Here is a 26563-nt window from a genome sequence, read left to right on the forward strand (position 1 = left end):
GAGAGGGGGGGGGGGAAACTGACCAATAGTCGCAATCATTTTGAATCCATTTAATTTTTAAAGCTATATTTTGACGGTCAGGACTATTCCTGTCAATGTCATTTTTCGGCTTAGCTCCAACTTCTTAGATTTGCCATGAGTCTGGCAGCCCTTAGATTGCATTTGTACAAAAGGTCTTCACAAGTTGAAGGCAAAAAAATATACAGTGTTCGGTTTCAAACCTACATGCCAACAATCCCTTCAAGAAACCCAGAGTTAGCAGAACACACAGGTGCTGGGTTGTAGCACAGTATTTATGAAACGCGTAGGGGCTAACCCAATACGCACTTGAAAAGGGTTTTTCGGCCGATCGCAACCTTTACATTATATCGAATTGCCCATTAAGACATAAATCTTGCATACACTTAATACAGTGTGTACCTCTGCACTTATGCCAGCAAGATTTTCAGAGAACACAGATGTTGCATGTGCAAAGTGATTGTAAAAGGATAGTCAGAAGATGCCGCTCCTGCTACTTTGAATCTTTGCCTTGTGAGTATATGAAAGCAGCTGATCGCAGGACGCTGCACGGAGGGAGAAAATGGAGTGTCTGATATATGCTTTTGGCAAGTGAGTGCTGGTCAAGATTGATGACTGTTAAAGGATAGTTACACGTAGGATCAGGGGGGGTTTGCAATTTATTGCAGGCCACTTTGACCGCAAATGGGTTTAGAGTCCCACATAAAAACTGTAGCTTGAGCTACAAAGAAAGCACATTGTAACTATAACATTCCTGCACTTTTATGGAGGGGCTTGGAATGGAGGTTGGAATCAAGTGCCCTTCAATCTTTTTAGCCAGCCCTTCAATAGAAGCCCACTCCTGTGAGTCACGCCCAGCAATGTGCTTGCCGACGGTCTGCAGTTTGTATTCACGGCCGCCTTTTTTGACGTTTAAGTGTATGTGATGGGAGTGATGCCGTTTGCCTTTATATTCGATGGCTTTCTGTGGTCTCCGAATCCTCATTGCATGAATTGGCTCTGAAAACGTGAATACGTGTTGATTTTGTAACGTACTTGAATGAAAGACATTCATTAGCATAATGTGAAAGTTAAAAAGTGACTTCTGTGTGGTGAAAAGAACAGCTGTACAGCCATTTATATATCCTTGAACATAAACATGCATTCTTATGATTGATAAAATATATGTAATTTAAAAAAAAATATCTAAGAATGATCATTGATTTCCTTTATTAAGACTGCAGTACATACTACTACATAAAAAACCAGCAAAAATCTGCTCCTTTCTGGAGTTTAATTTGGTGACAACAAAAATGTGTCCTAACTAGGACTACAATTAGAACATTAGCTGTGTAATAGAGCAGGTATAAGCTTATAGGGGTATTTGTTCCGTTGCTTGTTTTGCCGGTTCATACCAACAGAATTCCATTGGCCCCATTGGTCAAGACCTAGTAATGAGACAAGAAAACAGGGTAGACAAACAACGGAAAAATGTGGAACTTGTGCACTGTAAAATAAACTAAAGTGCACTAAATTTGGATGATTAGCAGAGCACCCCCGTCTGACGCCCACTGGGTGGCAAACTGACACTTTTGCCAGTGGACACGGCGTCGGTGCCTGGAACGTCCCCACAATGTTCATTAGCTTAGTGTTCCATGTTAAATTGGGCAAGGTTAAGAAGACAAGACCAGAAGTGAGACGGTGCTCATTACCCAGAATCCCTGGCTGCAGTGGAAGCAATAGATAATGGGCAAAGGCAGGGTTGCAGACCTGTCTGAGACATGTGAATGTGCTCACAAGGGGTATTGTGATTTGTTGTACACTGTACAGTGCAGGCTTTTTGTCACTTTTGAACTCACTATAACTTGTTTTGTGTCTGGTTGCTCTAGGTGGGAAATCATCGAGAAGAATCTGGGAGCCTGAACAGCGATCACTCTGTTCTGTCCAGCTCCGTCTCTGCTTCAAGCACAGAAATTAATCATAAAGAAAATTACAGAGGTAATGCACTATCCTATAGTTGCAGAAATGCAGCACGTCACAGCTTTGAGACAAGCCTGCACATTCTTGCAATTTTTTGGTATAGAAGCAGGTGGTCTCCGGAGCTGAAACCTGTTAATTTCAGGTCCGGAGACCCCCTGTTTCCGGAGATGCATACCTCCGAATTAGGTGCCAGTAGCAGCTCTTCTCGGCTACCGGAGATCACAATACAGTATGTCTTCTGTTTAACGTTCTCAGGCCCTGCAGGCCAACAGGAGGCCATGATATCATAGGTGCAGCTTCCTATTGGCCCATGTGACGCAGGAGCTTTAAACTTTAAAGCCCTGCTTGCTCAGCCGGAGCGACTACTGGCATCTACTTCGGAGGTAAGTATCTCCAGAAGTAGGGGATCCCTGGAGCTGAAATTAATGGGGTTCAGCTCCGGAAACCCCCTTTAATGCTCTATAAAAAATTGCCAATAAATTGCTGGCTTGGAGTGCTTCTTTAACACATTGTACACTTTACAACATTGAGGCAAAAGAAGGACTAACATCTAGATATACTGAATACCAATTAATACTATGAATTGTGTGTTTATGGTTCCTGCCATGATGACAGATGGCCATGTATATCACGTCAACATCTTGTCATCAGCACTATATCAGGTGCAAGCATCGTTTATCTTTAATGCCTATTTTTGGTTACATTTGATTTTACAGTGAACATAATTAATTGTTTACAGGCCACTACACACAGCATAGCCATGCACTGCATGCGTCTCAACAGGGAGGTGGTTAAACATTAGATTTTGGGCTGATTATATCAATAGCCGTTAATGCAGCAGTACGTGTTTTGGTGGTTTTCCTCCTATTAAAAAAAAAAACACAGAGGGTCTCGGAGCTGAACCATGTTAATTTCAGCTCCAGGGAGACCCCCCCCCCCCTGCTTCCTGAGATACTTAACTCCGTAGGGGGTGCCGGTATCTCTCAGCAGGATTAAAGCTGCCGGTCACGCGGGCTAAAAGGAAGATGCAAGGGATGACATCACAGCTTCCTATTGGCCCGCGTGATGCAGGAGCTTTAAATCCGCCATTTCAATAGCCCCGGATCGGCTACAGGAGGTAAGTATATCGGGAAGCAGGCAATTCCAGGAGCTGAAATTAATGCAGTTCAGACCCCCTGCTTCATACCTAAAATGGTAAAAAAAAATAAAAATAAAAGGAAATTAGGATTGCGGCTTTAAAGCAGGAATCCCACAGTCTGACAGAGAAATTGTTGCTTTAAAGTAAGTATAAAAAAATGTAACAAAAAAACAGTTGATCGGTGTGAACTGCGTCTTTAAATGTAGATACATCTTCATCACAAGACGAGTAGGAAAGCTTATTTACTTTGCACCATTACTTGCAGCATTGCCTGGTGGATTGGCGAGTCAGGCCGTGATATCCGCGCTTCTAGACGTCAAGTCGGAGCATAAAGAAAAGGACGAGAACATACATGACGCCGTCTCCTCAGACGATATGAGATCAGATGACGAATCATCCCAAAAAGATTTGAGAACTTCATCTAGAGGGAGAACAAGGTACTGTACTTTTTGCCTGCATTCTACTTCCAGGCCTATACTGTACGTCTTATTAGCTGAAGGCGCCCAAATTGAAGTGATGGAAAATGTTAAAATTGGATATTTTTCTTACATTTCACATTACATTCAATGCTTCTCAATGTGCGGCAAAGACTCCTGTCTGGCCTGCATGGTTGTCGGTACACCGTAAAATCGCTACATACATGGCCTTTTTGGCAGCAAGAGTTCATGATATCCTGAAGCAGTCAGGGCAAACCAGAGCCTTCATACACGGAGCAGGATCACAGGGAATTTAGCAAATCCCCATGCGGGCGTTGCAAACGGCTAAAGATGCGCTTAGGTTGTGAAGAGGAAAGCTTTAGCAAGCTGCTGGGGCTCCCAGTAGAGTTATTAAGAAGACTGCCTGACTACAAGGAAATATAATTAATACATTGTAAATTCTATTAAAAATTTAAATGAGCATTCTCTGAAGTCACCATCTGGTTTGGTGTACGGTTGCTTTCCGAATGTTGTTGTTATGCACTCTGCTGAGTGGAGTAGAGAATGAAACAGTAGTCATAAATTTGTGATCAGAAAGGTGTTTTTTTTTTTTTTTAAGTTGCTGTTCCTGAAGATGGTGGGTTGTAGTAGTGTGTTCATGAAGCTGCTTGTGTAATGAAGAGGACAGCATCTGTCTGCATTTTATGATCACTTCTGAAGGTCTAGTGATGTAAAAGTTTTTTGGCTGTGCCCCCCATGTCTCTGTCCCTGAGTTCGCGCCCCCCCCTCCCGTGTGACCAACCCGCCCCCGAGTGACCAGCCCCCCCCCCCCCCCCCGAGTGACCTGGTGTCAAATGACAGAGGGTCACATGACGCCACGTAACCCCGCAGCTTCATTTGACGCGTGTTGTCATGATGACGCGGCACGTCACGTGATCCCGTGGCATCATTTGACGCTGCGTTGTCATGGCGACATGAACAGAAGCCGGCTGAATCCCGATAAGTACAGGTTGCAGAGGCCTCGCGCATGTCAGGGCCCTGGCATATAATTTAAATGCCTCAGGAAAGAGCGCGGGGCCTCTGCAACCACCTGCGCCCCCCCCCAGAAAAATCCCGCACCCCCCAGTTTGCGCACCGCTGGTCTAGTGAATGCTTAACCGTTGGAGTAACAAAGGAGAGAGAGGTGGAATGAAACCTTTTATTGTACCAACAAGTAGTGGATATGTTACAAGTTTTCAAACCTCACCAGATCATTAATCGGGCTACCCCATGAAGAACCCGGAGATGTTGCAAAACTTGTAACATAACTACTTATTGACCCAATAAAAGAGGTAGTATACCACCTACTCCCTCTCCCTCCTTTGTTACTTACATGGAAGGACCAACACAGTTACCCACCCTTCTTTGCCTTAAAGCTGCAGTTCAGTCAATATCCTGCATGTGTGTTTTTTTTAATAAATCAGTTCTGTAGTAAGAAAAAATACTTTTAGCATTTTCTGTTTTTAAAAAAACAACTTTGAAAGACCAATTTTCTTGTATTCTATTTTAACAGCCATTTGCTAAGGCACTGCCCCTTCATGTCCTTTCACAAGCTCTGGCACACCCCTTTGTCAGCCCTGCCCTCCCTCTAGCACATGTCAGTGCAGGCGTGCTCATGAATATTCATGAGCTTCCACTGACTGACAGAAGCAGATGAAAAACATATGCCATATCTAAAGATAGAAAAAACAGGATATTCAGCACTCGTGCTGTGTGATGGTGTGGATGATCCCTTTGCAGCATGTACATAAAGCGTCTGCCCAGAAACTCTCAAATCTAGGTGAACCCCCCTTAGAAAGGGGGGAAGGCATCCTGAAATACAAGATAATAAAAAATGCACAAATGCGCACCAGGGATTAGTGGAAGGTAATTTATTAAAAATACACAAAAACTGAGGGGATCCAACCCCACCTCAGAACAGCTGTGCAGCTGGACGGCTAAGTACTACCAAGGAGAACACCTGATGGTGACTAAACCCTAAGCTGCACAGTATACAAATACAGTAAAATTTATATAAAAAACATGAAAGAAAAAAACAAACATGAAAACAACCTACTGTATCAACAGATTTGTATAGAAACCGCCATAGTGTTGGGCACTGGCAAGGGGAAACGGACACTCACACTGAGACAGTCAGCAGACTCGCGGTGTCTGCACAGGATCCGGATCTCGGTACGCGGAGATGGATAAAACCGCTGCTGTCTCCTGCAGGCTCCGTCTCAGCTTACCAGCATACACGCGCAGGATGACCTGTCGTGACCTCTACGCGTTTCGTACCAAGTACTTCGTCAGGAGATCACGTACAGCGTCATGAGACAGCAGCGGTTTTATCCATCTCCGCGGTGCCGAGATCCGTTTCCCCTTGCCAGTGCCCAACCCTATGGCGGTTTCTATACAAATCTGTTGATAGGTTGTTTTCATGTTTGTTTTTTTCTTTCATGTTTTTTATATAAATTTTACTGTATTTGTATACTGTGCAGCTTAGGGTTTAGTCACCATCAGGTGTTCTCCTTGATAGTACTTAGCCGTCCAGCTGCACAGCTGTTCTGAGGTGGGGTTGGATCCCCTCAGTTTTTGTGTATTTTTAATAAATTACCTTCCACTAATCCCTGGTGCGCATTTGTGCATTTTTTATTATCATGCCATATCTAAAGATGTCGCCAAATTTCGTCGATCAAAACATGGAGAACGAATTGACTGGCAGCTATACAGTTCTTTAGTTAATTAGAGATTGCCCACATGAAACTATTGCATTAAAAAAAAAATAAAAAAAAAAAAAAAAGACTGAACTGCAGCTTTAACCGTTAGTGTCCTTATAACGTACCTCGTACATCATGGGCACCTTCTTATTTTCATGGGGCTGACCAGCCTGATCCAAAGCGGAGCTCCCTCCACTTCAGTTTCTGGCATCAGCTGTGTCATGTGATCGCTCCATGAACGATCGCATGACACGGAAGTACCAGAGTTCCCCCGGCACAGCGAAATTTAAAAAAGAAAGGGGGAAAAAAAACCCCCACATTATTTCTGTCCTACATTTTACACATTTCATGAAATAGCTACAGAGGGAGCAACACATTTCTCTGTTCTGCTCACACAGTGTCATTCACAATAGCATGTTTTTTTCTTTCTGGGTTTTGTAGCAGTATTAATGAAGATGAAGATTTAAATCCAGAGCAGAAATTGGAGAGAGAAAGAGAAAGGAGAATGGCAAATAATGCAAGGGAACGCTTGCGTGTTAGAGATATCAATGAAGCATTTAAAGAACTTGGACGCATGTGTCAACTACACCTCAAGAGCGAAAAACCACAGACAAAACTGCTTATTCTTCATCAGGCGGTAGCAGTCATCCTTAATCTAGAACAACAAGTTCGAGGTCAGCGTGAAAAGTTATTTGGGGGTATTTGTTTGCTGTACACAAGTGGTATTTTTATTTGCTATAGCAAAATCAAGTCTAATCTTCCTTTTGACTCTTAGTTTTCATTCCTCAGAAAACCACATCTTGTTGGAAATGTAAAAAGGAATTTGGGGGCCTACTAATTACGGGTTATCCAGTGGTTATGATTTTAGTCAATTTAGGACTATTGTGATTTTGTTTTGAAATCAAAGGTCGCTATTGCTAAACTGAGAAGCGCTATTAAGTTATAAGGTTGTTTTAATAACGACAAAAACACACAGTGCAATACCTATATATCTCTTGTAAAAAGGGTCATTTAGTTTAACCCTTTGGCCAAAGCGTCTTTAGCCTGCTGCCACTTACAAGGCATGACCCTTGGGGTTTCTCAGAGCTTGTTGGGGATCTGTGTATTTTGCTAATTGTGTGCAGCTGGTCTCAGTTGCTTATGGGAGGGTAGTGGCTCCTCCCCACCAAGGTTTAAGCTCGCCCCACCCCACTTTCCAAGTTGGCAGGTCAGTTTCATTTTGCCAGGTTACGACAGATCCAATGTGATCATTCTTCCTGTAATTATACAGGTAAATAAGAATTTTAAGGCCAGGTTAAACAGAGGATAAGCCGGCAGAGGACTTGGCGGTTGTTACAGAGGCAGAGCAGGACGGCCGGGGAGGAGCGCCCTCTAGCAGCAGACACCGGAAGTAAGAAAGACTTCCAGGTCAGACCGCGCTCCTCTCCTGTGGTCCTGCTCTGCCTGTGTAACAACTGCAGCTTCCTCTGCAAACCATCTCCCCCCGCCTGTCTATCTGAAGAGAGACAAATGGCTGTCATTAGGGGTGTGGTGGGTGATGCGGGGGGAAAGAACGGGCCCCCCAATAGCGCGGGACCACAGGCTTTTGGGCAGGAATTCTAAAACACATGCTCACTATTTTTTAATACTAGCCTGCCAGAAACGGGTTCTCTTACACAAATGCGCTATTATAATGAATAGTGAGACATGCCATTACTACGGTAATACGGTGTTTAGATTAGGAAATTGCCACCAAATTTTGTCAAATCATCCCTTCTTAATTAAACATGTTTTATGCAATGGTTCACAACTGTGTGATGTTTCTCCTGATGTAATCATACCTCATGTGTGGTTCTAAGATTCCCTGAATTACAGATCTGATTGTAGTAAGCTGTGAACATTGTTTTTTTTGGCTAATGAATTGTACCATATTGCAAAACCTGATGTTTTGCGCATACTGTACATATTCCTAGTGTTGAAGCAGGGAGACACTTGATAGATACAGCCTACAGTTCAATCATTTGGTAAACAATCTTACCATTGAAATACCAGTCACTCGACTAATGTGTTATTTAAAGCGAATGAAGGAAAGAAACCGGATGATAAATATTCCTTTTGGATGGTAATTATGTTTCAATTTTTTTCTTATTAACAGAGAGGAACCTCAACCCCAAAGCAGCCTGTCTAAAGAGAAGGGAAGAAGAAAAACGTTCTGCCGTATCGGTAGATCAACAAACCCCACATCCAGGAGGTCACCCTGGGCTTACTGATAATACCAACCCTATGGGTCATATGTAAGCATCGGCCAGGTACGCAACAAGTATCAGCCTCTTGTGGAAGATGTTTCTAAGCATTTAAAACAAAGCTGAAGCAAAGGTTGTGCATATACCATGACACAATCTTGTGTGAGATTCTCAATGCATGTGTTACTCGCACACACCGTCACACACACTCTCTCTCACACACACACACACACACACACACACACACACACACACTGTAACACACACACTGTAACACACACACACACACACACTGTAACACACACACACACACACACACACACACTCTCTATAAAGCCTCCTTGCACATAATACAATACTAGTATGTTGTGTCCTTTTGTTATCTCCTAGAAACCTCACAAATGGCTTCTTTTATTACTTATACTTTCTTGCTCATACTGGACACCTAACAAGCTCCTATTGAACCCCCAAAAATTTATTATAAATCATTCTTCCTGGTATTGCACAGGTTATTAAGAATTTATATTAGTGTTAGGGACCCCTGGAAATGTGGTCTGCCGTGCAGTTGGCTCAGGGGCTTACAACAACTTCGGCCAAAAATGTTAAACTAAAAGACCATTTTATTTAATAGATATTTATACATATATATTTAGGCACTGTACCGTGTATGAGTTTCACTGGATGTGCACTGAGCTCTGTCTGTGTTTTATGTTCTGTCTCTGGTTTTAAATACTTTCTTGCTCATGTTTAAGTCTGAGAGAGACAAGTGTAATGTATAATGTTTTTATCATCAGACAGGAGAAATTCAAAGCCCTGAGTTAGTTAAAATATTAACCCCCCCAAAAACTAAATATGGAGAGGAAAAAAAAAGTGTTCAAAGGCGCAATCCCAGTAATCTCACAAATACTAAACAAAATGTAAACAGTTTGCTTAAGATATTTAGGCTCATATTTACTCCGTGCTGTGCTATAAGAGACCCTGTCCCGCACTGGAAGGTGCATATTGCCCAGGACATACCTGAAAACGAGAGGTAACTCTCCGTGTATTACTTTCTGGTTAAACATTTTATAAATAAATATTATGGCATAGCACGTCTTCGTAAATCTACCCTCAAGTGAACATTGTATTTATATTAATTCACACTATTTAGAGCCCAGAATATCTGGGCCTCGCCACTTATGTACGAACACCCAGAGAACACTGTGCCTATGGGAGGGAAGGCGCACAGATTCCCATTTACAAAGCAGTACTTTGCCATAAGATACCATACAGCACATCCCAGTTAATGAGCCATAAGGCATCTTTTAGAATAGCACAGATTAAGAAACATCGGCCAAAGTGACATGCCAAAGAATGGACAGGCAAGTGGAAGACCCTACAAAGTCTCAGCTTTCTAACCAACTCCATTGAATAAATTATTTTAAATGCTTGTGTTTGTTGGACTAGAAATATAAATAAAAGCACGGGTGATTCCACCGCTCCAAAGACAGTGTTGCGTTATCTTTATGCGTTTGAGCGAACGTTTTTATACTTTATTGTTGGAGATTTAGTCAGAAAGGGACTTGTATCGTCCCATTTTGGAGACGACGCTACCCTACGGCAGCTGGCTCAATCACCTGTGCGGAAGCAGGGATATCCTGAAAACCTGACCTGTTAGGGGGAGTCTTCAGACTGAAGTTGAGCACCCCTACCTTAAGGGATTGGAAGCACCCAGCGCATTTGTTTGTTGGCATGATCACAGACATTGGGACAGTGTAGTGGATTAGGACGCAACAGGGACTGATGCCACCTAGCAAACTTTATGCAAATTATTTTCTTGGGGAGAAACTATGCTTCCTTATGGAGTCCACCTATATTTTATATTTATTTCATGAGCAACATTAAGCTCCACATGTAATACGATGAGTGAAATATTTTTCTGCTCTATTGCAGGACCCCCGAACGATGGATAAGATATATAGACGGTGACCTTTCGTCACAAGGACACAGACCACCAACATATTGACGACACATCTGGCAGGACAACAACAAAAATGAAAACTTGAAGCGAGAAACCCAAAATACAAAATCTATTGATGAAAAGTAAAAAGGTTGAACACCTGCATCAGAAGTTGCAATCTACCAATCGTCGGAGAGAATTTCAGTTCGCGAGATCCTCTGAACACATCACACTGTTACAGTGTGTCGTTTCTGCACAATCAGACACTCCGATTTCCTCCACACCTCGTGGAAGCTGCCTTGTGCCTAAACTGAGTTGACAAAATGCATTGTATCTACAAATTTTATTTATTGCTATGAAACTGTTGTAAAGGTCTTAGTATAAAAACAAAAAAACAAAAAGGGAAAAGATTTCAGTTGATGCCAGCATTTGTTATACTGTAGCTGTTCACATGCAGAGAACAAAGAAGTGGCAACCTTCGACCCTTAGCATTCCCAGCATACCTATTAGTGTCTTAAACAAGGAAAGGAAATGTCTTTTTGATGTCCTTACCATTCCTTTTGCCATATGAATAGTGTTTTCCATCTATTGGAAAATAGTCTTTGGTATTGCTTTTTTTTTTTTTTTGTTTAAATGTTATTTTTGGTCTCTGGTAATCTGAACAGTTATGGTCATAGTTACCCTTCCACGCTGAGCTCCATGCGGTGAGCCATTAACCATTCGAAGGAAGATAGGCTGGAGCAATACTGTGACCTAGTAACATCATACAAAGGGGTAACTATTTCCTCCACTCTCTGCCATTTCCTCAAGTAACATTTCTAGGCTTCATAGTAAAGCTTATAACGTGAAGTGTAAATTGGGGGTCTATCTACTTTGCTAGAATGGCTTTGTGTTCCACGCAATACCTACTACATATAGGTACATGTAAAGTGTTAGCTGTAAGTAAGCACAAGCTTAAAGTACAAAAGGAGAGTTTCAGGCAGTAATTATTGCGATTTATTAACATGTTCACCAAGGCAGGTAGGGTGGACAAACGATAGATGTGCGTTAGTTACATTTTGAAACAAAGGAGCAATGGTCACCATTTTCTGTGTGTGTGCCTTAAATGGTACAAAAAGTGACGAAGTCATCTAAAATGATGCATGGGCATGCAATGCAATCAGCTGCACACAGAAAACCCCTTTAAAAGAAAACATATCTTCACTGTAATCCATTTAGCCCAACAATGTTGTTCCAGCAGAACACTTGTTCTCACGTATCTTTGTCCCTGATCTATTCAAATCTCTGTGAACTTCCATGTAATCGGTCTTCCACTACAATGAACATGGGAGGAGACAAATACACACAAGGGTTGGTTGTCCTGGTTTCAACTAAGTGTTTCCATTTTAAGATAATTCTGAATGGGACAAAATATTTTTTTGGGAACATTAAATTATATTTTTGATGGTCCCCAACAACTTGATTAGTTGTGAAGTTAGTAGATATTTCCTATTGCTTATATCATGATATATCATGGGGACTATATCTGTGGCCTTGTTCTTTATTTCAGTATTTTCGACTAAACGGACATTGTTGCTTATAAACTCGCCTTTTCCCCCTTCTAAGTCGGTTTCTACGCTTGACGTCTTTTTCTTGGCTATATTAGACTTTGCAGTATGCCCAGAAGCTTTCCTTCATAAAAAAAATAGAAAGAAAAGAACATTTGGCTTATTTTTCACCGTAGTTTAGTCTTTTATACAATAATCTTGTAAGAAAAATTTCTTGAATTCTAAATATTACTCTTTCTAGATTTTTAAAAATCGAAAAAAAAAAAAAAGTTTTCAGTAAAAAAGTTTCTTACTTTATTTTACTATATTAGGTAGTAAAAATGTAGGGTTATTTACCATAACCTGTTCATTAATATCAGAAATTTACAATAGCATTTTAAGAACATTGTAGGGTCCTAGCATACCGTGTAGTACCTATGGAGTATTGTAAGAGCTAGTTGTCCAAGATGAATTTGCTTCTCATCTTGCCCTTCGGTTCCCATTGTTGGTTTATTGCAGACTTGTACCCTGTGTCAAATTCAACGTATTGTTGATAAACCTTTTCAACCAGCAGCAAGAAGTTCAACATTTTCTGTCAATGGAACAGAAACACAATATGTATATAACATTTATGTAGCAATAAATGTGCCATCTTTTTTTAACCAGGCAAATCAGTGTTTTTATTCTCCGCAGCGCAAGAAAAGATCTACTTTTCAATGCTCATCGTTTTTCAGTCCGATTTTCATTGTCTCTTATGTTGTCTCCGATCTAAACAAGTGTAAGGCCGCGCGTATAGTGCCCACGACGGCGATGCGTGACGTCACCCGTCGCCGCTAGCGAAAGTTGTATTTTGCTTTGCGGCGGTGTCGCGGGCGACCAGGCCATTGATTGCTTCAGCGGCTGTCACATGAAGCGACAGCCCCTGAAAAATCAAATATTGCCGGCTTCCAAAAAATCACATCGCCCCGTCGCGCTTACTATAAGCGCACGCGACAACGCATTTGTTTTCGGGCGCCGTCGCCGGCACGATAAGTGCGTCCTTAGTATTTAGAACATAAAATTCTAGGGTTAACTCACTCTCACTTGCTTAGGATAGGGGGACTCAGCTTCAGTACTTAGGCCAGCCCCCTTTCTCTCCTCCCTCCCCCCTGGTCATTTTCAGGATATCCCAGTTTCAGCACAGGTGGCTCAGTCTGACTGTTGCCTGCGCTGAAACTGGGATATCCTGACAATCTGACCTGTTGGGGGGGGGGGGGGGGGAGGGGGAGAGCAGACTTCTCTGGAACTCGCTCTTATTTTCATGTCCATTCAACCTCCGCCTCTCGATTTCTGAGCAGTGAAAGAAAATAATTGGGTGCGTTCTCTCCCCTTTGAAAAGGGCCTCAAAACTTGTTTTGACACACAAATCTAAGCAAAATCTGGAAATAATGAAGTGCATCTCTGGCACTTAAATATAAAATAATCACTTTCCATCATTTTACACTACTAAACATTGTAATGTGTCCCCACCTGCCTTTATTTACAAATAGTACTAATTGAATTGTAGGGAACGACAGTCGTATATGACAAAATGCTTCTAAACGTAGAAAACAAAAATACTAAACCATAGGAGTATGGGAAATTAATTTGACTGAAGGTTTTCTCCTATACAAAATACATCCATCAGGATCCATTAACCCCTTAATGCTTTTTTCTATTTTTACATCAGATGGGAAAAAAATCATTGAACGGTATGAGTCACTAGCTGACTATATAATTCAAATAAATAAGACTCCCTGCAAAATAAAAAATTGTCTCTCGCTCTCGTCTGGCAACAAACACGATGCTGCCCCATTATGCATGTCACTACACTGGCTACCCAAGCCCTACAGAGTCAGATTCAAGACACCTGTGCTCACCTACAAAGCTACAGTATGCATAACCACGCTCCTCTCTAACCTAATTTCCATGTACTCTCCCACACGCAGTCTACGTCTCGATCTTGTTCTGCGTCTCTCCACCTCCCTTATTACTTCCTTTCACTCCCACCTCCAAGACTCTTCCCATGCTGCACCCCAACTCTGTACCACACACAGACTCTCTCTTACCATACATATGTTTAATAGGTTCCGTAAAAATATACTTTGATGGAGACATCCTACACTATCTTGATAGCCAAACCCTCGCAAAGAAACACACACACTTGTGTCTCCACTCCCTACTTTCTAGATTGTAAACGCCTTCCTAGCTTAACAGATGTACGCTTGTCCTATAATATTATTGTCCTCCCCCCTCACATTATACTGCGCTGCGGAAAAGGTTGGAGCCATACAGATAAGATAATAAAATAGTTCAATTTGCTTCCAGTCCCAATAGTTCTTCACTCAATCTATCACTGTACAGCAGGCCTGCACAACTTGTACAGTGAGAAGGGCCGAACTGCTCCAAGGAAAAAAAGATTTGGGCCGCATGGGTAAAATCATCATCATCATCATCATCATCTCTCCTCCAGCACCTCTCATCATCATCAGCCTCATATATATCTCCCCCAGCACCCTTCATCATCATCATCCTCATATCTCCCCCAAAACTCATCAACCTTTGCGAGACTCCCCATCGATCTCTCATACCCCCATCTCTCCCCCTCACCCATACACATAATACTCCCCCTCCACACCACACACATCCCATCCCCCCTGCACCTCACATCACTCTCCCCCTCTACACCTCACATCACTCTCCCCCCTGCATCTCACTCTCCCCCCTGCACCTCACAGCACTCTCCCCCCTGCACCTCACAGCACTCCCCCCCTGACCTCACAGCACTCTCCCCCCCCCTGCACCTCTCTCCCCCTGCATCTCACATCACTCTCCCCCCCCTGCACTTCACATCACTCTCCCCCCTGCAACTCACACCACTCCCCCCCATGCAACTCACACCACTCTCCCCCCTCACAAGGAAAACAGAGTCGGGCCCCACAGCCCATTTCAGCAGCCCCCCACACCAGCCCCCACAGCCCAATTAAGCAGCCCCCCACAGCCCATATCAGCAGCCCCCCAGCTCATTTCAGAAGCCCCCCACAGCACATATCAGCAGCCCCCCAGCCCATTTCAGCAGCCCCCCCATATGTCAGCAGCCCCCCCTCCTCCCATGTCAGCAGCCCCCCCAGCCCATTCCATTTCAGCAGCCCCCCCCCATGTCAGCAGCCCACCCCCCCTCCCATGTCAGCAGCCCACCCCCCCTCCCATGTCAGCAGCCCACCCCCCCTCCCATGTCAGCAGCCCACCCCCCTCCCATGTCAGCAGCCCACCCCCCCCTCCCATGTCAGCAGCCCACCCCCCCCCCTCCCATGTCAGCAGCCCACCCCCCCCTCCCATGTCAGCAGCCCACCCCCCCCCTCCCATGTCAGCAGCCCACCCCCCCCCTCCCATGTCAGCAGCCCACCCCCCCCTCCCATGTCAGCAGCCCACCCCCCCCTCCCATGTCAGCAGCCCCACCCCCCTCCCATGTCAGCAGCCCACCCCCACTCCCATGTCAGCAGCCCACCCCCCCCTCCCATGTCAGCAGCCCACCCCCCCCTCCCATGTCAGCAGCCCACCCCCCCCTCCCATGTCAGCAGCCCACCCCCCCCTCCCATGTCAGCAGCCCACCCCCCCCTCCATGTCAGCAGCCACCCCCCCCTCCCATGTCAGGCAGCCCACCCCCCCCTCCCATGTCAGCAGCCCACCCCCCCCTCCCATGTCAGCAGCCCACCCCCCCCCTCCCATGTCAGCAAGCCCACCCCCCCCTCCATGTCAGCAGCCCACCCCCCCCCTCCCATGTCAGCAGCCCACCCCCCCCCTCCCATGTCAGCAGCCCACCCCCCCCCTCCCATGTCAGCAGCCCACCCCCCCCTCCCATGTCAGCAGCCCACCCCCCCCTCTCATGTCAGCAGCCCACCCCCCCCTCCCATGTCCAGCAGCCCCCCCCTCCCGCAGCCCAGCACCCTCCCATGTCAGCAGCCCACCCCCCCCTCCCATGTCAGCAGCCCACCCCCCCCTCCCATGTCAGCAGCCCACCCCCCCCTCCCATGTCAGCAGCCCACCCCCCCCTCCCATGTCAGCAGCCCACCCCCCCCTCCCATGTCAGCATGCCCTTACCTGACAATGGTGGTGGTGGCGGCGGCCGGGAAGCGCGGCTCTAGCAGCAGACCCGGAAGTTCCGGGTCACGCTACACTGCTAAAGTGCGTCCCTGTGCTGGAGCAGGCGGCGGGGGGCGGGGGGGCGGCTTGAGCGCGGTCACACAGACACTGCTGGAGCGCGCTCCTTCTGTCCTTACCAGGGAAGGGGGGTGAAGAGGGGGGGGTTGAAGGGGGTCCGTCGCGGGCCGCACCGGGTGCCCGCGGGCCGTATGTTGTGCAGGCCTGCTGTACAGGATGAAGTGCATTGTAGCAACAAACAGAACAATTATCAAAAGGTCCACGTTTTGCCTTCAGTAGAGAGTAAATGGGACCTATTCAGTAAAGTGTAATGTATTGGAACAGTACTGATCAATACTGCCAAACAGTAAATAGTGATTAGTGATTATTGCAGTAAAAAAAAAACAAAAAAAGACCCAATGCCCATCTAATTTGTCAAATTATTTAGTTCATTACTATGTATTTTGTGTGTTTTTTCTTCCCGTACATATATTGGATTTAATGTGATCCTTTGGCCAAAACATTTCAAGCCTTCACCACATCAAGGCAATCCTACACTACCTATTCTATACAGTACTGTGTCTTCTATATATGTCTTTCACTGCATAGAGGAAACAAAATAATATAGGCAACAGCATGCGTGACATGTATGCGGTGCCTAAGGAAAAACTTTAGAAGCACAGTATGTGCGGTTTGTGAGCTTTAAACTAAGGATGATGGGACACAGACCTCTTAAACAAGTTCCAATTAAACATACACGGTTAGCTAGCTCACATCGGATGCTGCTGTATATTTGAGATCAGTTTCTTTCCTCAGTAGTACGCCCTACTTATAATATTGTGGACTGTGTTTTGAGCTTGCCCAAGGTCGTGTATGTCTTATTGTAAATCGTGATTATTACAGTATTTAGTAAATGGTTCTACCCCAAAAAACTGGCGAAAATACAATGTCATTTGTATATAAAATGTTGAAGCTGCCTCTAAATAACGTCAATGTATTTTTTCTATTGCAACCCGCTTGAAATATAATCAGGTTTTCATTTGTGCCAATGTATTTATTTATTAGACCTTGACAAGTTCCCCTTTTGGTGTCTTATAAGTGAATCTGTCCTCTGTCTCCTTCATTCTAACCGTCTTCAATAATCACATCTCCTGTTAAAGATTAGCAATGAAAAATTGACAAACTTATCTCAAGAGACCTGTCAGATCAAGATTACATGTATGCTGAGCTATGCTGTACGGTGCCTTAACTTTCATACCTATTTAGAGGTGATTATACATCATCCTTGTCCTGGCAAGAAGGGCAAAAGGCTTTTCTTCTACCCAGTTTCTACATTAGGAAGATATTATTCTGGGTCGTCATCTTAAACTGCTCCCAGAAAAATGCATATGTAGGATTTTTTTTTTTTTATAAGAGCAGGATTTCCCCATTATAACATTGTGTCTGTATGACTCTCTCTATATACGAGCAAAAAATAATAATGCGACAGGTACAGTAATCTGAAGGTTGTCACCTGGGTGCTCCGGACTGAGTGAAGTACATCAAAAGGAGAGAAGAGGACATGCACCCACAAGTCTTGAAGTGTCCGTAATTTATTTTTGGAGTTAAAACACGCCTCCACTTAACAGGGCTCACAATAATAGTTACATTACAATAAGCAAATTGTTTTGTTTGTTAGACAGGAAAAGCCAGGAGGAAGAGGTAAGTCTACACCGAGCCCGAAATGGTGGTAAGGCAGATCTACACCTGAGCTTTGACGCTAGTGAGTTTCAAGAGCTGCTCACAAGAAGGCCTGTCCGCCCACCCAGCTTAGGTGCAGTACCCTGGACATGGAGAGGCGGCCAGTATCCCTCAGCAGTTTCTAATGAGACTAAAACCTTGCAAGGCAAGGGTATGCCTGTCTGCAAAGGCCATAACGTACAACTTCAACTGAACCCGGAAGACACTGGAAGCCAGTACAGATCGCGTAAGATGGGAGTGATATGTCCCACCACAACGTTGGAACCAACATGGAATAAACACACTTGGACACTTTTCAAAACATGTGCGTGAATGTCTTCTTCGGTCCGAAGCTTCGAAAATTTATACAAGTCTGTTTCCATAATAGAACGCGTTGGCTTCTGCGCTCCTTGGCGTAGCGCAAACTTGTCTGCAGCAGGAGATATTTCCTGTCCTGCAGGCAGAGGCGATGGAGGCGCAGCTGTGATGTCACGGAGCTGGTTCGCCCTCTGGGCAAACTGCTCACGTGACCCGGCCGTCACGCGGGAAATACAAACTAGTTTGTAGCGTGAAGCGCCGGTCTCCCCATAGCGCCTGTGCACGCACTATGCACATATGCATTGGCGTCCTAGTGTTTTTCGCTCGTGCCGTATCCTGCACTATGGACGCAGCCTTAGATATAGAAGTATGGAGATAGAAAAATAATGAATGGGTTTGAAACTAAAACAAGTCTGACATCACAAGGGTCAAGAAATAAAATGGCAGGGAGCCAGACATCGCAAGAAGCACCATCGAAAGGGATGGTATTCGACTGGGTTTGAAAAGACCAAGAGGACAACCAAAAGCAAATATGAAGTCACAAAACGTGTTGGTGCAACGTGGAGAAGAGAGGCTTGTAACCGCAGTACCTGGAAGATCATTCGGGAAGCCTTCATCCAGCACTGATCGACACGCATTTCGCAAAAAAACTTAAATGTTGCTGGATGGTCCTGCAAAAATTGTGCTGCTCCATAAGTGTGTTAAGTAAAAATAAATAAGACAAACTTGTACTTGTATACTTGTTGGTCTCTGGACTTTGAAACCCCTGTTGAAGTAAGACTATGACCCGGTGTGGGTGGCGTTCATGCTCAAAAGGGGTTAATGTTCAGGCTAGATCATAATGGGACAACAGAAAGGTCAACAAGACCTAATGGAAGTAAATATTCAGAGAAGCAAAACTTCTCTCTCCACTGTCCCTCCTTAGACACCAAATAAATATCTGATTTAGGTACTAGCTGTAGACACTAAAAACAAAGAAAATAATAATTCCCCCTTTATACAGAAAATTGTCAATGGAATGCAGAAGATAAAACAATGTATAGAAAATTGATCACAAAAGAGAAAGCCAGAGTGGGGAAACACGCGTGTGCAGAATGAGGTGTAAATTATGTAGAGTTAATGCTTTTAACAAGTATATATTCCGGTGCCTATAGAAGTTCTCTCTAGACCAGGGGTGCGCAAAGTAGAGGGCGTGAGATTTTTCTGAGGGGGCGCGACGGTTGCCGAGGCCCCGCGCTTTTCCTCAAAACATTTAATGAAATGCCAGGGATTGCGTGAGGCCTCTGCAACCTCAACTTACCTTGACCACCAGCGTCATGACTCGTCTCCATAGCAACGCGGCATCAAATGACGTGATGTCACACGCGGCGTCAAATGAATCGGCGGGTCACATGACCCCACGGCGTCATTTGACGCCGCATCAAGGTAAGGGGGGCCGCAGCAGCAAAAGTTTGTGCTCCCCTGCTCTAGACCAGGGTGCTGGTCCTCATCACGAGGGCAAAGCTATACTATTGCCCTTAATTTTGTACAGTGCTTAAAATATAACAAAATAGCCCATATAGATTGTACGTTTTGAAAAACTAACAGCCTGATTGCCTTTTCATAAATTAAACATTTTAGATTAAAGCTGCATTTTTATGGGAGTAATTGAATGTTTTAAAATGTTAGGAACTTCTAAAAGCAGGGGTGGCCAACTCCAGTCCTTAAGGGCCACCAACAGTTCAGGTTTTAAGGAGATCTCTGCTTCAGCACAGGTGGCTGTCATTGAATTATTCCACAGCTAGTACCTAAATGTATCCCTGCTTCAGCACAGGTTTCTGAATCTGTGGTTCATTGACAGCCACCTGTGCTGAAGCAGGGATGGCCTTACAAACTGACCAGGTGGTGGCCCTTGGACTGGAGTTGGCCACGTCCATTCTTAATTACAGAATGCTTTTTCAGCACCAAAAAAAAAGTAAAAATTGCAGCCGGACACAATTTGCTGAAAACGAAGTGCTTTGTACTGCGATCTCTAAGTCACCCACATGGTGTGTAAGTGAATTAGCACAGGTGACCTCATAGCTTCGTTACGATGCAGTAACATGGCAATCAGGAAATGATGTATACAAGTTTTTCCTAATCTATTCCAGACAAAAGTAATTTGGTAAAGTACATGCCCCATAAAATGATTTCCAGATGAGGTGCAAGCACATCCAGAGAGGCATCACAAAATACCCCCAATTACCTCATCCACCAGAGGTCAATTAGCTACAGGAAATCGGATATATGTGGGATTTCTGGAAAAAAGATATATTAATCATTTTGTGGCCATTACACATCCAACAGTTTGCTTTCTTTGGTGCTTAGATTAAATGTAAAATAAACGTAAAAAATAAAGCAAAGAAGGGTGGGGAGCTGAGTTGGTCCTTTCTCCCCATGTATTAACAAAGGAGGGAGCGGGATAAGGGGGTACGATACCTTTTATTGGACCAACAAGTAGTGGATCTGTTGCAAGCTTTCTAATCTCAGTGATACACCTGATGAAGGTCGCCGAGAGGTTCAAAAGCTTGTAACATATACTTGTTGGTCCGATAAAAAGGTATCATACTGTACCCCCTACTCACTCACCCATCTTTGTTACTTAAAAAAAAACCACTAAAAAAAATACAGAGGGGGGGAGGTAATGCCTTGCCATTCTCAGAAAGGAAATAGATGTTTGTGGAATACATTGGCCAAGTACTTATGCTTCTACAGACTGAAGAACAATTTACAGTAGGCCACTCCCTCCTCATTGCATTGACTTAGTCTCTTTACTGGGCCTAACTGTATATTGTAGTTGTAGGAGTTAAAAAAAAAAAAATACACACCTTTTAGTTATGTGCTTGGTGACATTATTAATTAGAAATATGGTTACAGAGAAAACAACCCCTTGACAAAAGCATGTGTGCAAAAGATATGTTGCAGTAACCTGGCAATAGCCTGTGTGTGCAACGATCCACAGCACTATGTGAAAAAGAGACTGCTGAGTCTCTCCCAGGTCTCAAACCAATACCCAACCTATATAAAGTAATAAAGTCACTGATCCAAAGCACTAAACTGAATCCATGGATTTTGGAAGCTGTGCAGCACTGTACATGGAGTCTTCCAGTTACTAGGTCCTGTCCCAGAGAGCTTACAATCTAATGTTGTCTGAGACACAGGGTGGTGTTTGTGACATTTCTGGCATAGAGCTTCAAATTGTATTCATCTGCTTCGAACATTACTAGATCACGCCCGCTATGTGAGTTTGTGCATCATTATAGCTGTAGTTACTGTGGATTTGCAGAAATAAACATTTTGGACAATGTAGACATCCGTTTGAAAGGCTAAACAAAAATCAAATTACACTTTCACATCTTCTATTCCTGCCGCTCAGGAAGGATCAGGAAACGGGCTGCGGACAGCATGCACATGGCCGTGCTATTCTCATACATGAGCAGACGGCAGAGTCATTATGCTTCAGCAGGGAAGAATCTTCCACCACTGACCTTTTTATAGTGCAGCTGGAACAGGCTCACACTGTATAAACAAACAAAAAAATACTATGACCAATAGCACATTTAAATGCACTTCAAAGAGGCAGGCAACTGGTAGTGACTGAAGTATCATTTTTGCCCCCCCCCCCCCCCCCAATTTTAACTCTTTCCCCCTCTCCAACTCAATCCCACTTCCCTCCTCACACTCAATCCATCGTTCACTCAATTCCTCCCCCCCCCCCCCCCCCCCCCCATTGCCTTGTTCGCAACTTATTTGAGATGGGCGAGGCCGACATCCCATGTCAGCGGGAATCTGTGGCCACGTGGGCGGATGAGGGAGAGCTCCCGGTGTCCACCTGGCCAATGCTGGAAGTTGGGCTTCTGCGGCCTCGGTTTGCTGCTGGCCCCCACGCCAATTCCCCTCCCGCCGGTGAATCCGTGTCCTGGATGCACCAGTACTGTAGTTACGCCCCTGGCAACCGGTTCTCCGATGATGCCATATCCTTCAGCCACATCTGCCATGGCGTGATCAAAAAAGCACGGCTACTGTAAAATGGCCTAAAAAAATTAAAAGTAGAACTATTACTGCTTCTTTAAATGCATGGATAGGAAGCGGGGGAATTCCCAGAGCTGAAGCGCACTAGCTTCAGCTTAGAGGACCCCCTGGTTCCCGATAGAAGAACCACTGAAAATGGCACCTGTGAATCCCCTCCAGAGGCAATGAAAGGGCGACACTAATCTCCCGCGTGACACGGGCCAATAATAAGGAGCAACTGTATCTGTTTGCAGCTTCCTATTCGCTCGCGTGACGCGGAAGGATTTAAATGACCAGGAAGTACCGGCGACGCCTATCCCGGTCATATCTCGGGGATCCCTTGCTTATGGATGTAAAAAAAATAAGTGGGGCCCAGAGAGGCTATACTGGTCCTTTAGATGACAAGGAAACCTCTCCTACGCGCAATATAGTCTGTTATAGGCAAAAATAATGGTTGGGGGAAAAAAAATATATACATTAAAAAAAATTGCATTTAAGTTATATTAAAAAGGTACGGTGGCACCTGTTATTTTAGGATATTTTAAACAATGGAAAAAAAAATTGCTAATCACAATATGTTCAAGGTACACATTCCATAGCAAAATCTTTATGCAGATGTAATTTGATTATTTAAAAATTAGCATTATTTTTCTGTAGTCATCTGCGGTTACCAGTAGTGGCAAATAAACCCCCCCCCCCTCAAAACAAAAATAATGTTTTTCACATGGAGCTTTTGGACATACGTGAAATCATATGAATACTCGAAGTCCAATAGTGCTGATCGGGGTGCAATCGCGTGTAAACTCCTATTGACTGGAATTTCGATGCAATACTGCGCTTTTATGAATAACCCTCAAAATGTTTTACCAATGAGCAGAATTGCACCTGTAATCCATTGATACTGTACACTGCACCTGTATTGTTGAACTATTGTTCTTTGGGAACAATGCTATTCCCACTGCCAGCACTTTAGTCAATATATTGTATTTTGGTTTTGTATGCAATTCTCCCTCGCGAATTTCCAGATACAGTGAGCACATTTCCTGCAGCCTTATTTCCTTGGAGTGTTTTAACTGAAGTAAACACGTTACTAAAATATACACTGGCTTCCTGTTCCCATTAGACAGCCTTGGCTACAAGGCTCTAGAATGTTCCCAAGGGGCCAAGATATTCTTCAAAAAACAAGATGGCCAGTTATCTTCTTGGTAATATCTTGCAAGAAAAAAAAAAAGGTTTCACCTGTTTAAAGGACAGCATATGTTTGCGAATACATTGTAGACACAGGACAAGGCAGAATAAATATGATATTGTACAGGTCTGTTCATTTTCCAAGACACATGCTGACGTGAAGTCGGCTTTCTGTACAGTATGTCCAATTTCAAAAGTGCGGGGAAAGAGCCTCGGGCAAGGAGAATCTGGCGTGTGCAGCCAACACAACACAGACATAACAATTTCTTCACCGTGCAGGTCTCCTCAAAGACGGAGATACAAAGTAAAAATCTACTCGCAAGTTCATAATGAAATTCCCCTTTAATGTAACAGCCAAGAAAAGTGGAAAGACAAAGTTTCAAGTCCCAGATGGACCTTTCACCTGGGCTTTCTGTATGTAACATCTGTAACCGGCGTCACAATCATATGAACGCAGAGAAACTTTTAGCTGGAGATGCGTCAATCTTTCACCGTGGACGCGCCGGTTCCTTTCAGCCGCGTATATTCGCATCTCCGTCTCAAAAATGAACATCCAGGTTTCTCCCCCTCCCCCCTTCTATTACTGGACATTTGCATTCGAATTCTTGTGCATTTCATTTTTTTTTAATTAGTTTGGTCCCAGACTCGCTCTCTGATCAATCAGATCCTGGGAACCTCCTTCAGACTGGACCCATGGTTGGACCTTCTGAATAAAATGCCTCCTGACCTCTCCACACCAGAACAAACTAATGGCGCCCATACTTTCGGCCACCCACTATTGTATTTCTGCTCACCCGGTTGAAACCCGAAGCCCCTCACCAGAACACGATGAGCGTTGTATGTGGAATATTTCGCTATTGGAATGAATCGCCTCCTTTCTGAAGGAGGAATGTACTAAAATTCTCTATGGGGGACCAAGGCTTTGGGCGAGCCGCAACTCTTCTGTCCATAATTTAATTACAGGACACGGTCTGCAGATATCTTGGCTCACGTAGAGTTAATGACTTGACAGTATTTTGCTGTTTTTTGTTTTTATTGGAGATGGGTTGAGAAGCAACAGAGCCAAATCCCAGAAGAGGTGGACCATGGACTGCTCCTGGTGTGCCATTGATCACCTCATTCAGGGGGTGGTGGCTCTTCAATGAGCACGATCATCACATCTGCAGCTATGCTATTCGCTGCCAACGCCTCTCCCAGAGGTCATGGCGACTGCTCTGTGTATGTTGCTGCACTCTTTGCACTATACAGAGGGCAGAGTACCACCGCAGAGTAACACCCAACGAACCATGGCGGGACAACCACCTCGCTGCGTGAAGCACTCCCCGCTACCCTACCCACTCCTGCGGTTCATCCTCCGGAACCCCTACATACACACCTGCTGATGCTTCCTCAGCCCCAGTTAGAACATAAAGAGCAGCAGTAGAGCTGCTGGGTCTAGCACACTCCGGTGGTACAGCTCAGCTGAAACAAGATCTACCAACACCAATTCAAAACCAGTCATGGCAGACCACGACAGGTTAGAACTGGGCCTTGCTCCAGCAACCCGGACACCGGCCTGACCTGCATGCACATGCAACGCGTGCTGTTCCATTTCCTGCTCACACAACAGATGGGCTTAGGCACAGGAAGCATCATCAGTCTATTACTGCACTGTCATTTATCTCAGGTGATTTGTCTGAGGGAATAGCTGCTGACGAAACATGGCCCCGACGGAAAAAACGTACTCAACAAACAGACAATAGCCTCCAACTCCTCAGTATTACCTGCTTCCTCTACGGCAGAGCTACTTCCATAGAGCAAGGTTGTAGGATGTGGAATCATTATGCCCCCCAAGCTCAATGCAGACACAACCTGTTCCTCCAACAGACTGAACAGCAGGTGCCCACTCTCACTCCCTGTGTCACCTCCTGTACCTGCCTGTCCCTATTCCATAAAGGTCCCTAGTTCATAGTTACCCAGCAGCCCACACCCTGCTCCCTTTCCTCAGAAGCACACAATGTGAACCAGAACAGTGAGAAAGTGGGACGGACTTATCGCATGGTGTGCGCAAATGAAATGTTGTAACGTTTGCAAACAAATTTAATATAAACACTGGTCTGCAGAGTTGATGACGTTCAGGGAAAAGGGTGGTCGTACGTAAATGAATGCCGTTTTCAGCCGCATTCGTACAAATTTGTTATGGTTTAAACCTTCGAATATCCATTTGCAGATTGAATTTTGGCTCAAAACCCAATGAAGAATTTGCGGCTCAAATTGACACATTCAATCTCTCTGTACCTGGCCCAAAATTAAAATATATGGGGTTTTTATATCGAACAGGCCTTTTGCTTTGCAATGTGTTCCTGTTGGAGAGACCAGCAAATAAATTAAAGCTGCAACCCTTCCAATACAATTGTTGCTAATAGAATTGGAACCAATGGGTACTCTGGAGCTGAACCGTGTTATTGTCCGCTCAGGGGACCATCTGGTTTACGAGATACTTTCCGGTGTAGACGACACTGGGTCTAAATCTCCCTTCTGGGGAAGCAATATGTCCGCAAAGCCCGGCAGGCCAATATTGGACAACAGTGGCTCTGTTTCTCCATGGGATAGCAACTAAATCAGTAATTATCTCAGGAACCAGGGGATCCTTGAGAGCTGAAGATATATTGGTACAGCTTTGGCGGGTTCCAATAATGTCATAAAATGAAAGTTAGATTTTGGCTGGGATTGCAGCTTTAACATTCATTATTCATTTGTCAACATCAAATTTCGCTTCCAAGGTTTTCACTGTAAGAACATTAGAGCATGAACGCACACTTCCTAATTTTAGGAAACCAGTCAGTAATCAAGCATCTGGCATTATTTTGTGATATTGCAAAAAACAAATGAACATCTTCTAGACATTTATAAACACAAACTTGATGGCTAAGATTTTTCTGAAATTCAACAATGCATTTTTTTCCACATGAAAGAAATAGTGGAAAGCCATTTTTTGGCGCCCTACTAGTAAGCAGCTGGTTTTCGCTGTAGACGTTCTTACAGATTGGACTTGTCCAATCTATACATGTCCGGGAACTACACAAACACTCACATACAAAGGCCCAAAGTTACTAAACAATGGCAAGTTTGACTGTACCTCAAGCTCGACTCATTGAATAGCACTTAAAAAAGGTGTGTTAAGTATCGTTTAGCAATTATGGGCTGAAGTGCCTC

At 44.3% G+C, this 26563-nt stretch overlaps 1 protein-coding gene across 13 annotated transcripts in view; it reads left to right on the forward strand.

The window, feature by feature from the left end:
- Window positions 1-12618, forward strand: part of TCF12 (transcription factor 12) — a 218449-nt gene extending 205831 nt beyond the window's left edge. For 8 of the 13 annotated variants that reach the window (XM_075575781.1, XM_075575779.1, XM_075575777.1 and 5 more), the window contains 5 exons: window positions 1887-1995; window positions 3381-3552; window positions 6711-6943; window positions 8404-8542; window positions 10424-12618. In XM_075575781.1, the coding sequence (XP_075431896.1) occupies window positions 1887-1995; window positions 3381-3552; window positions 6711-6943; window positions 8404-8542; window positions 10424-10496 (726 nt within the window). In that variant the 3' untranslated portion in view covers window positions 10497-12618. Of the gene's footprint in view, window positions 1-1886; window positions 1996-3380; window positions 3553-6710; window positions 6944-8403; window positions 8558-10423 lie in introns of all 13 variants that reach the window. The other 5 variants (XM_075575775.1, XM_075575773.1, XM_075575782.1 and 2 more) reach the window with 1 other exon arrangement.
- Window positions 12619-26563: the final 13945 nt, after the last annotated feature.

This window comes from Ascaphus truei, chromosome 18 (assembly GCF_040206685.1).
Source record: "Ascaphus truei isolate aAscTru1 chromosome 18, aAscTru1.hap1, whole genome shotgun sequence".
Classification (NCBI taxonomy): Eukaryota; Metazoa; Chordata; class Amphibia; order Anura; family Ascaphidae; genus Ascaphus; species Ascaphus truei.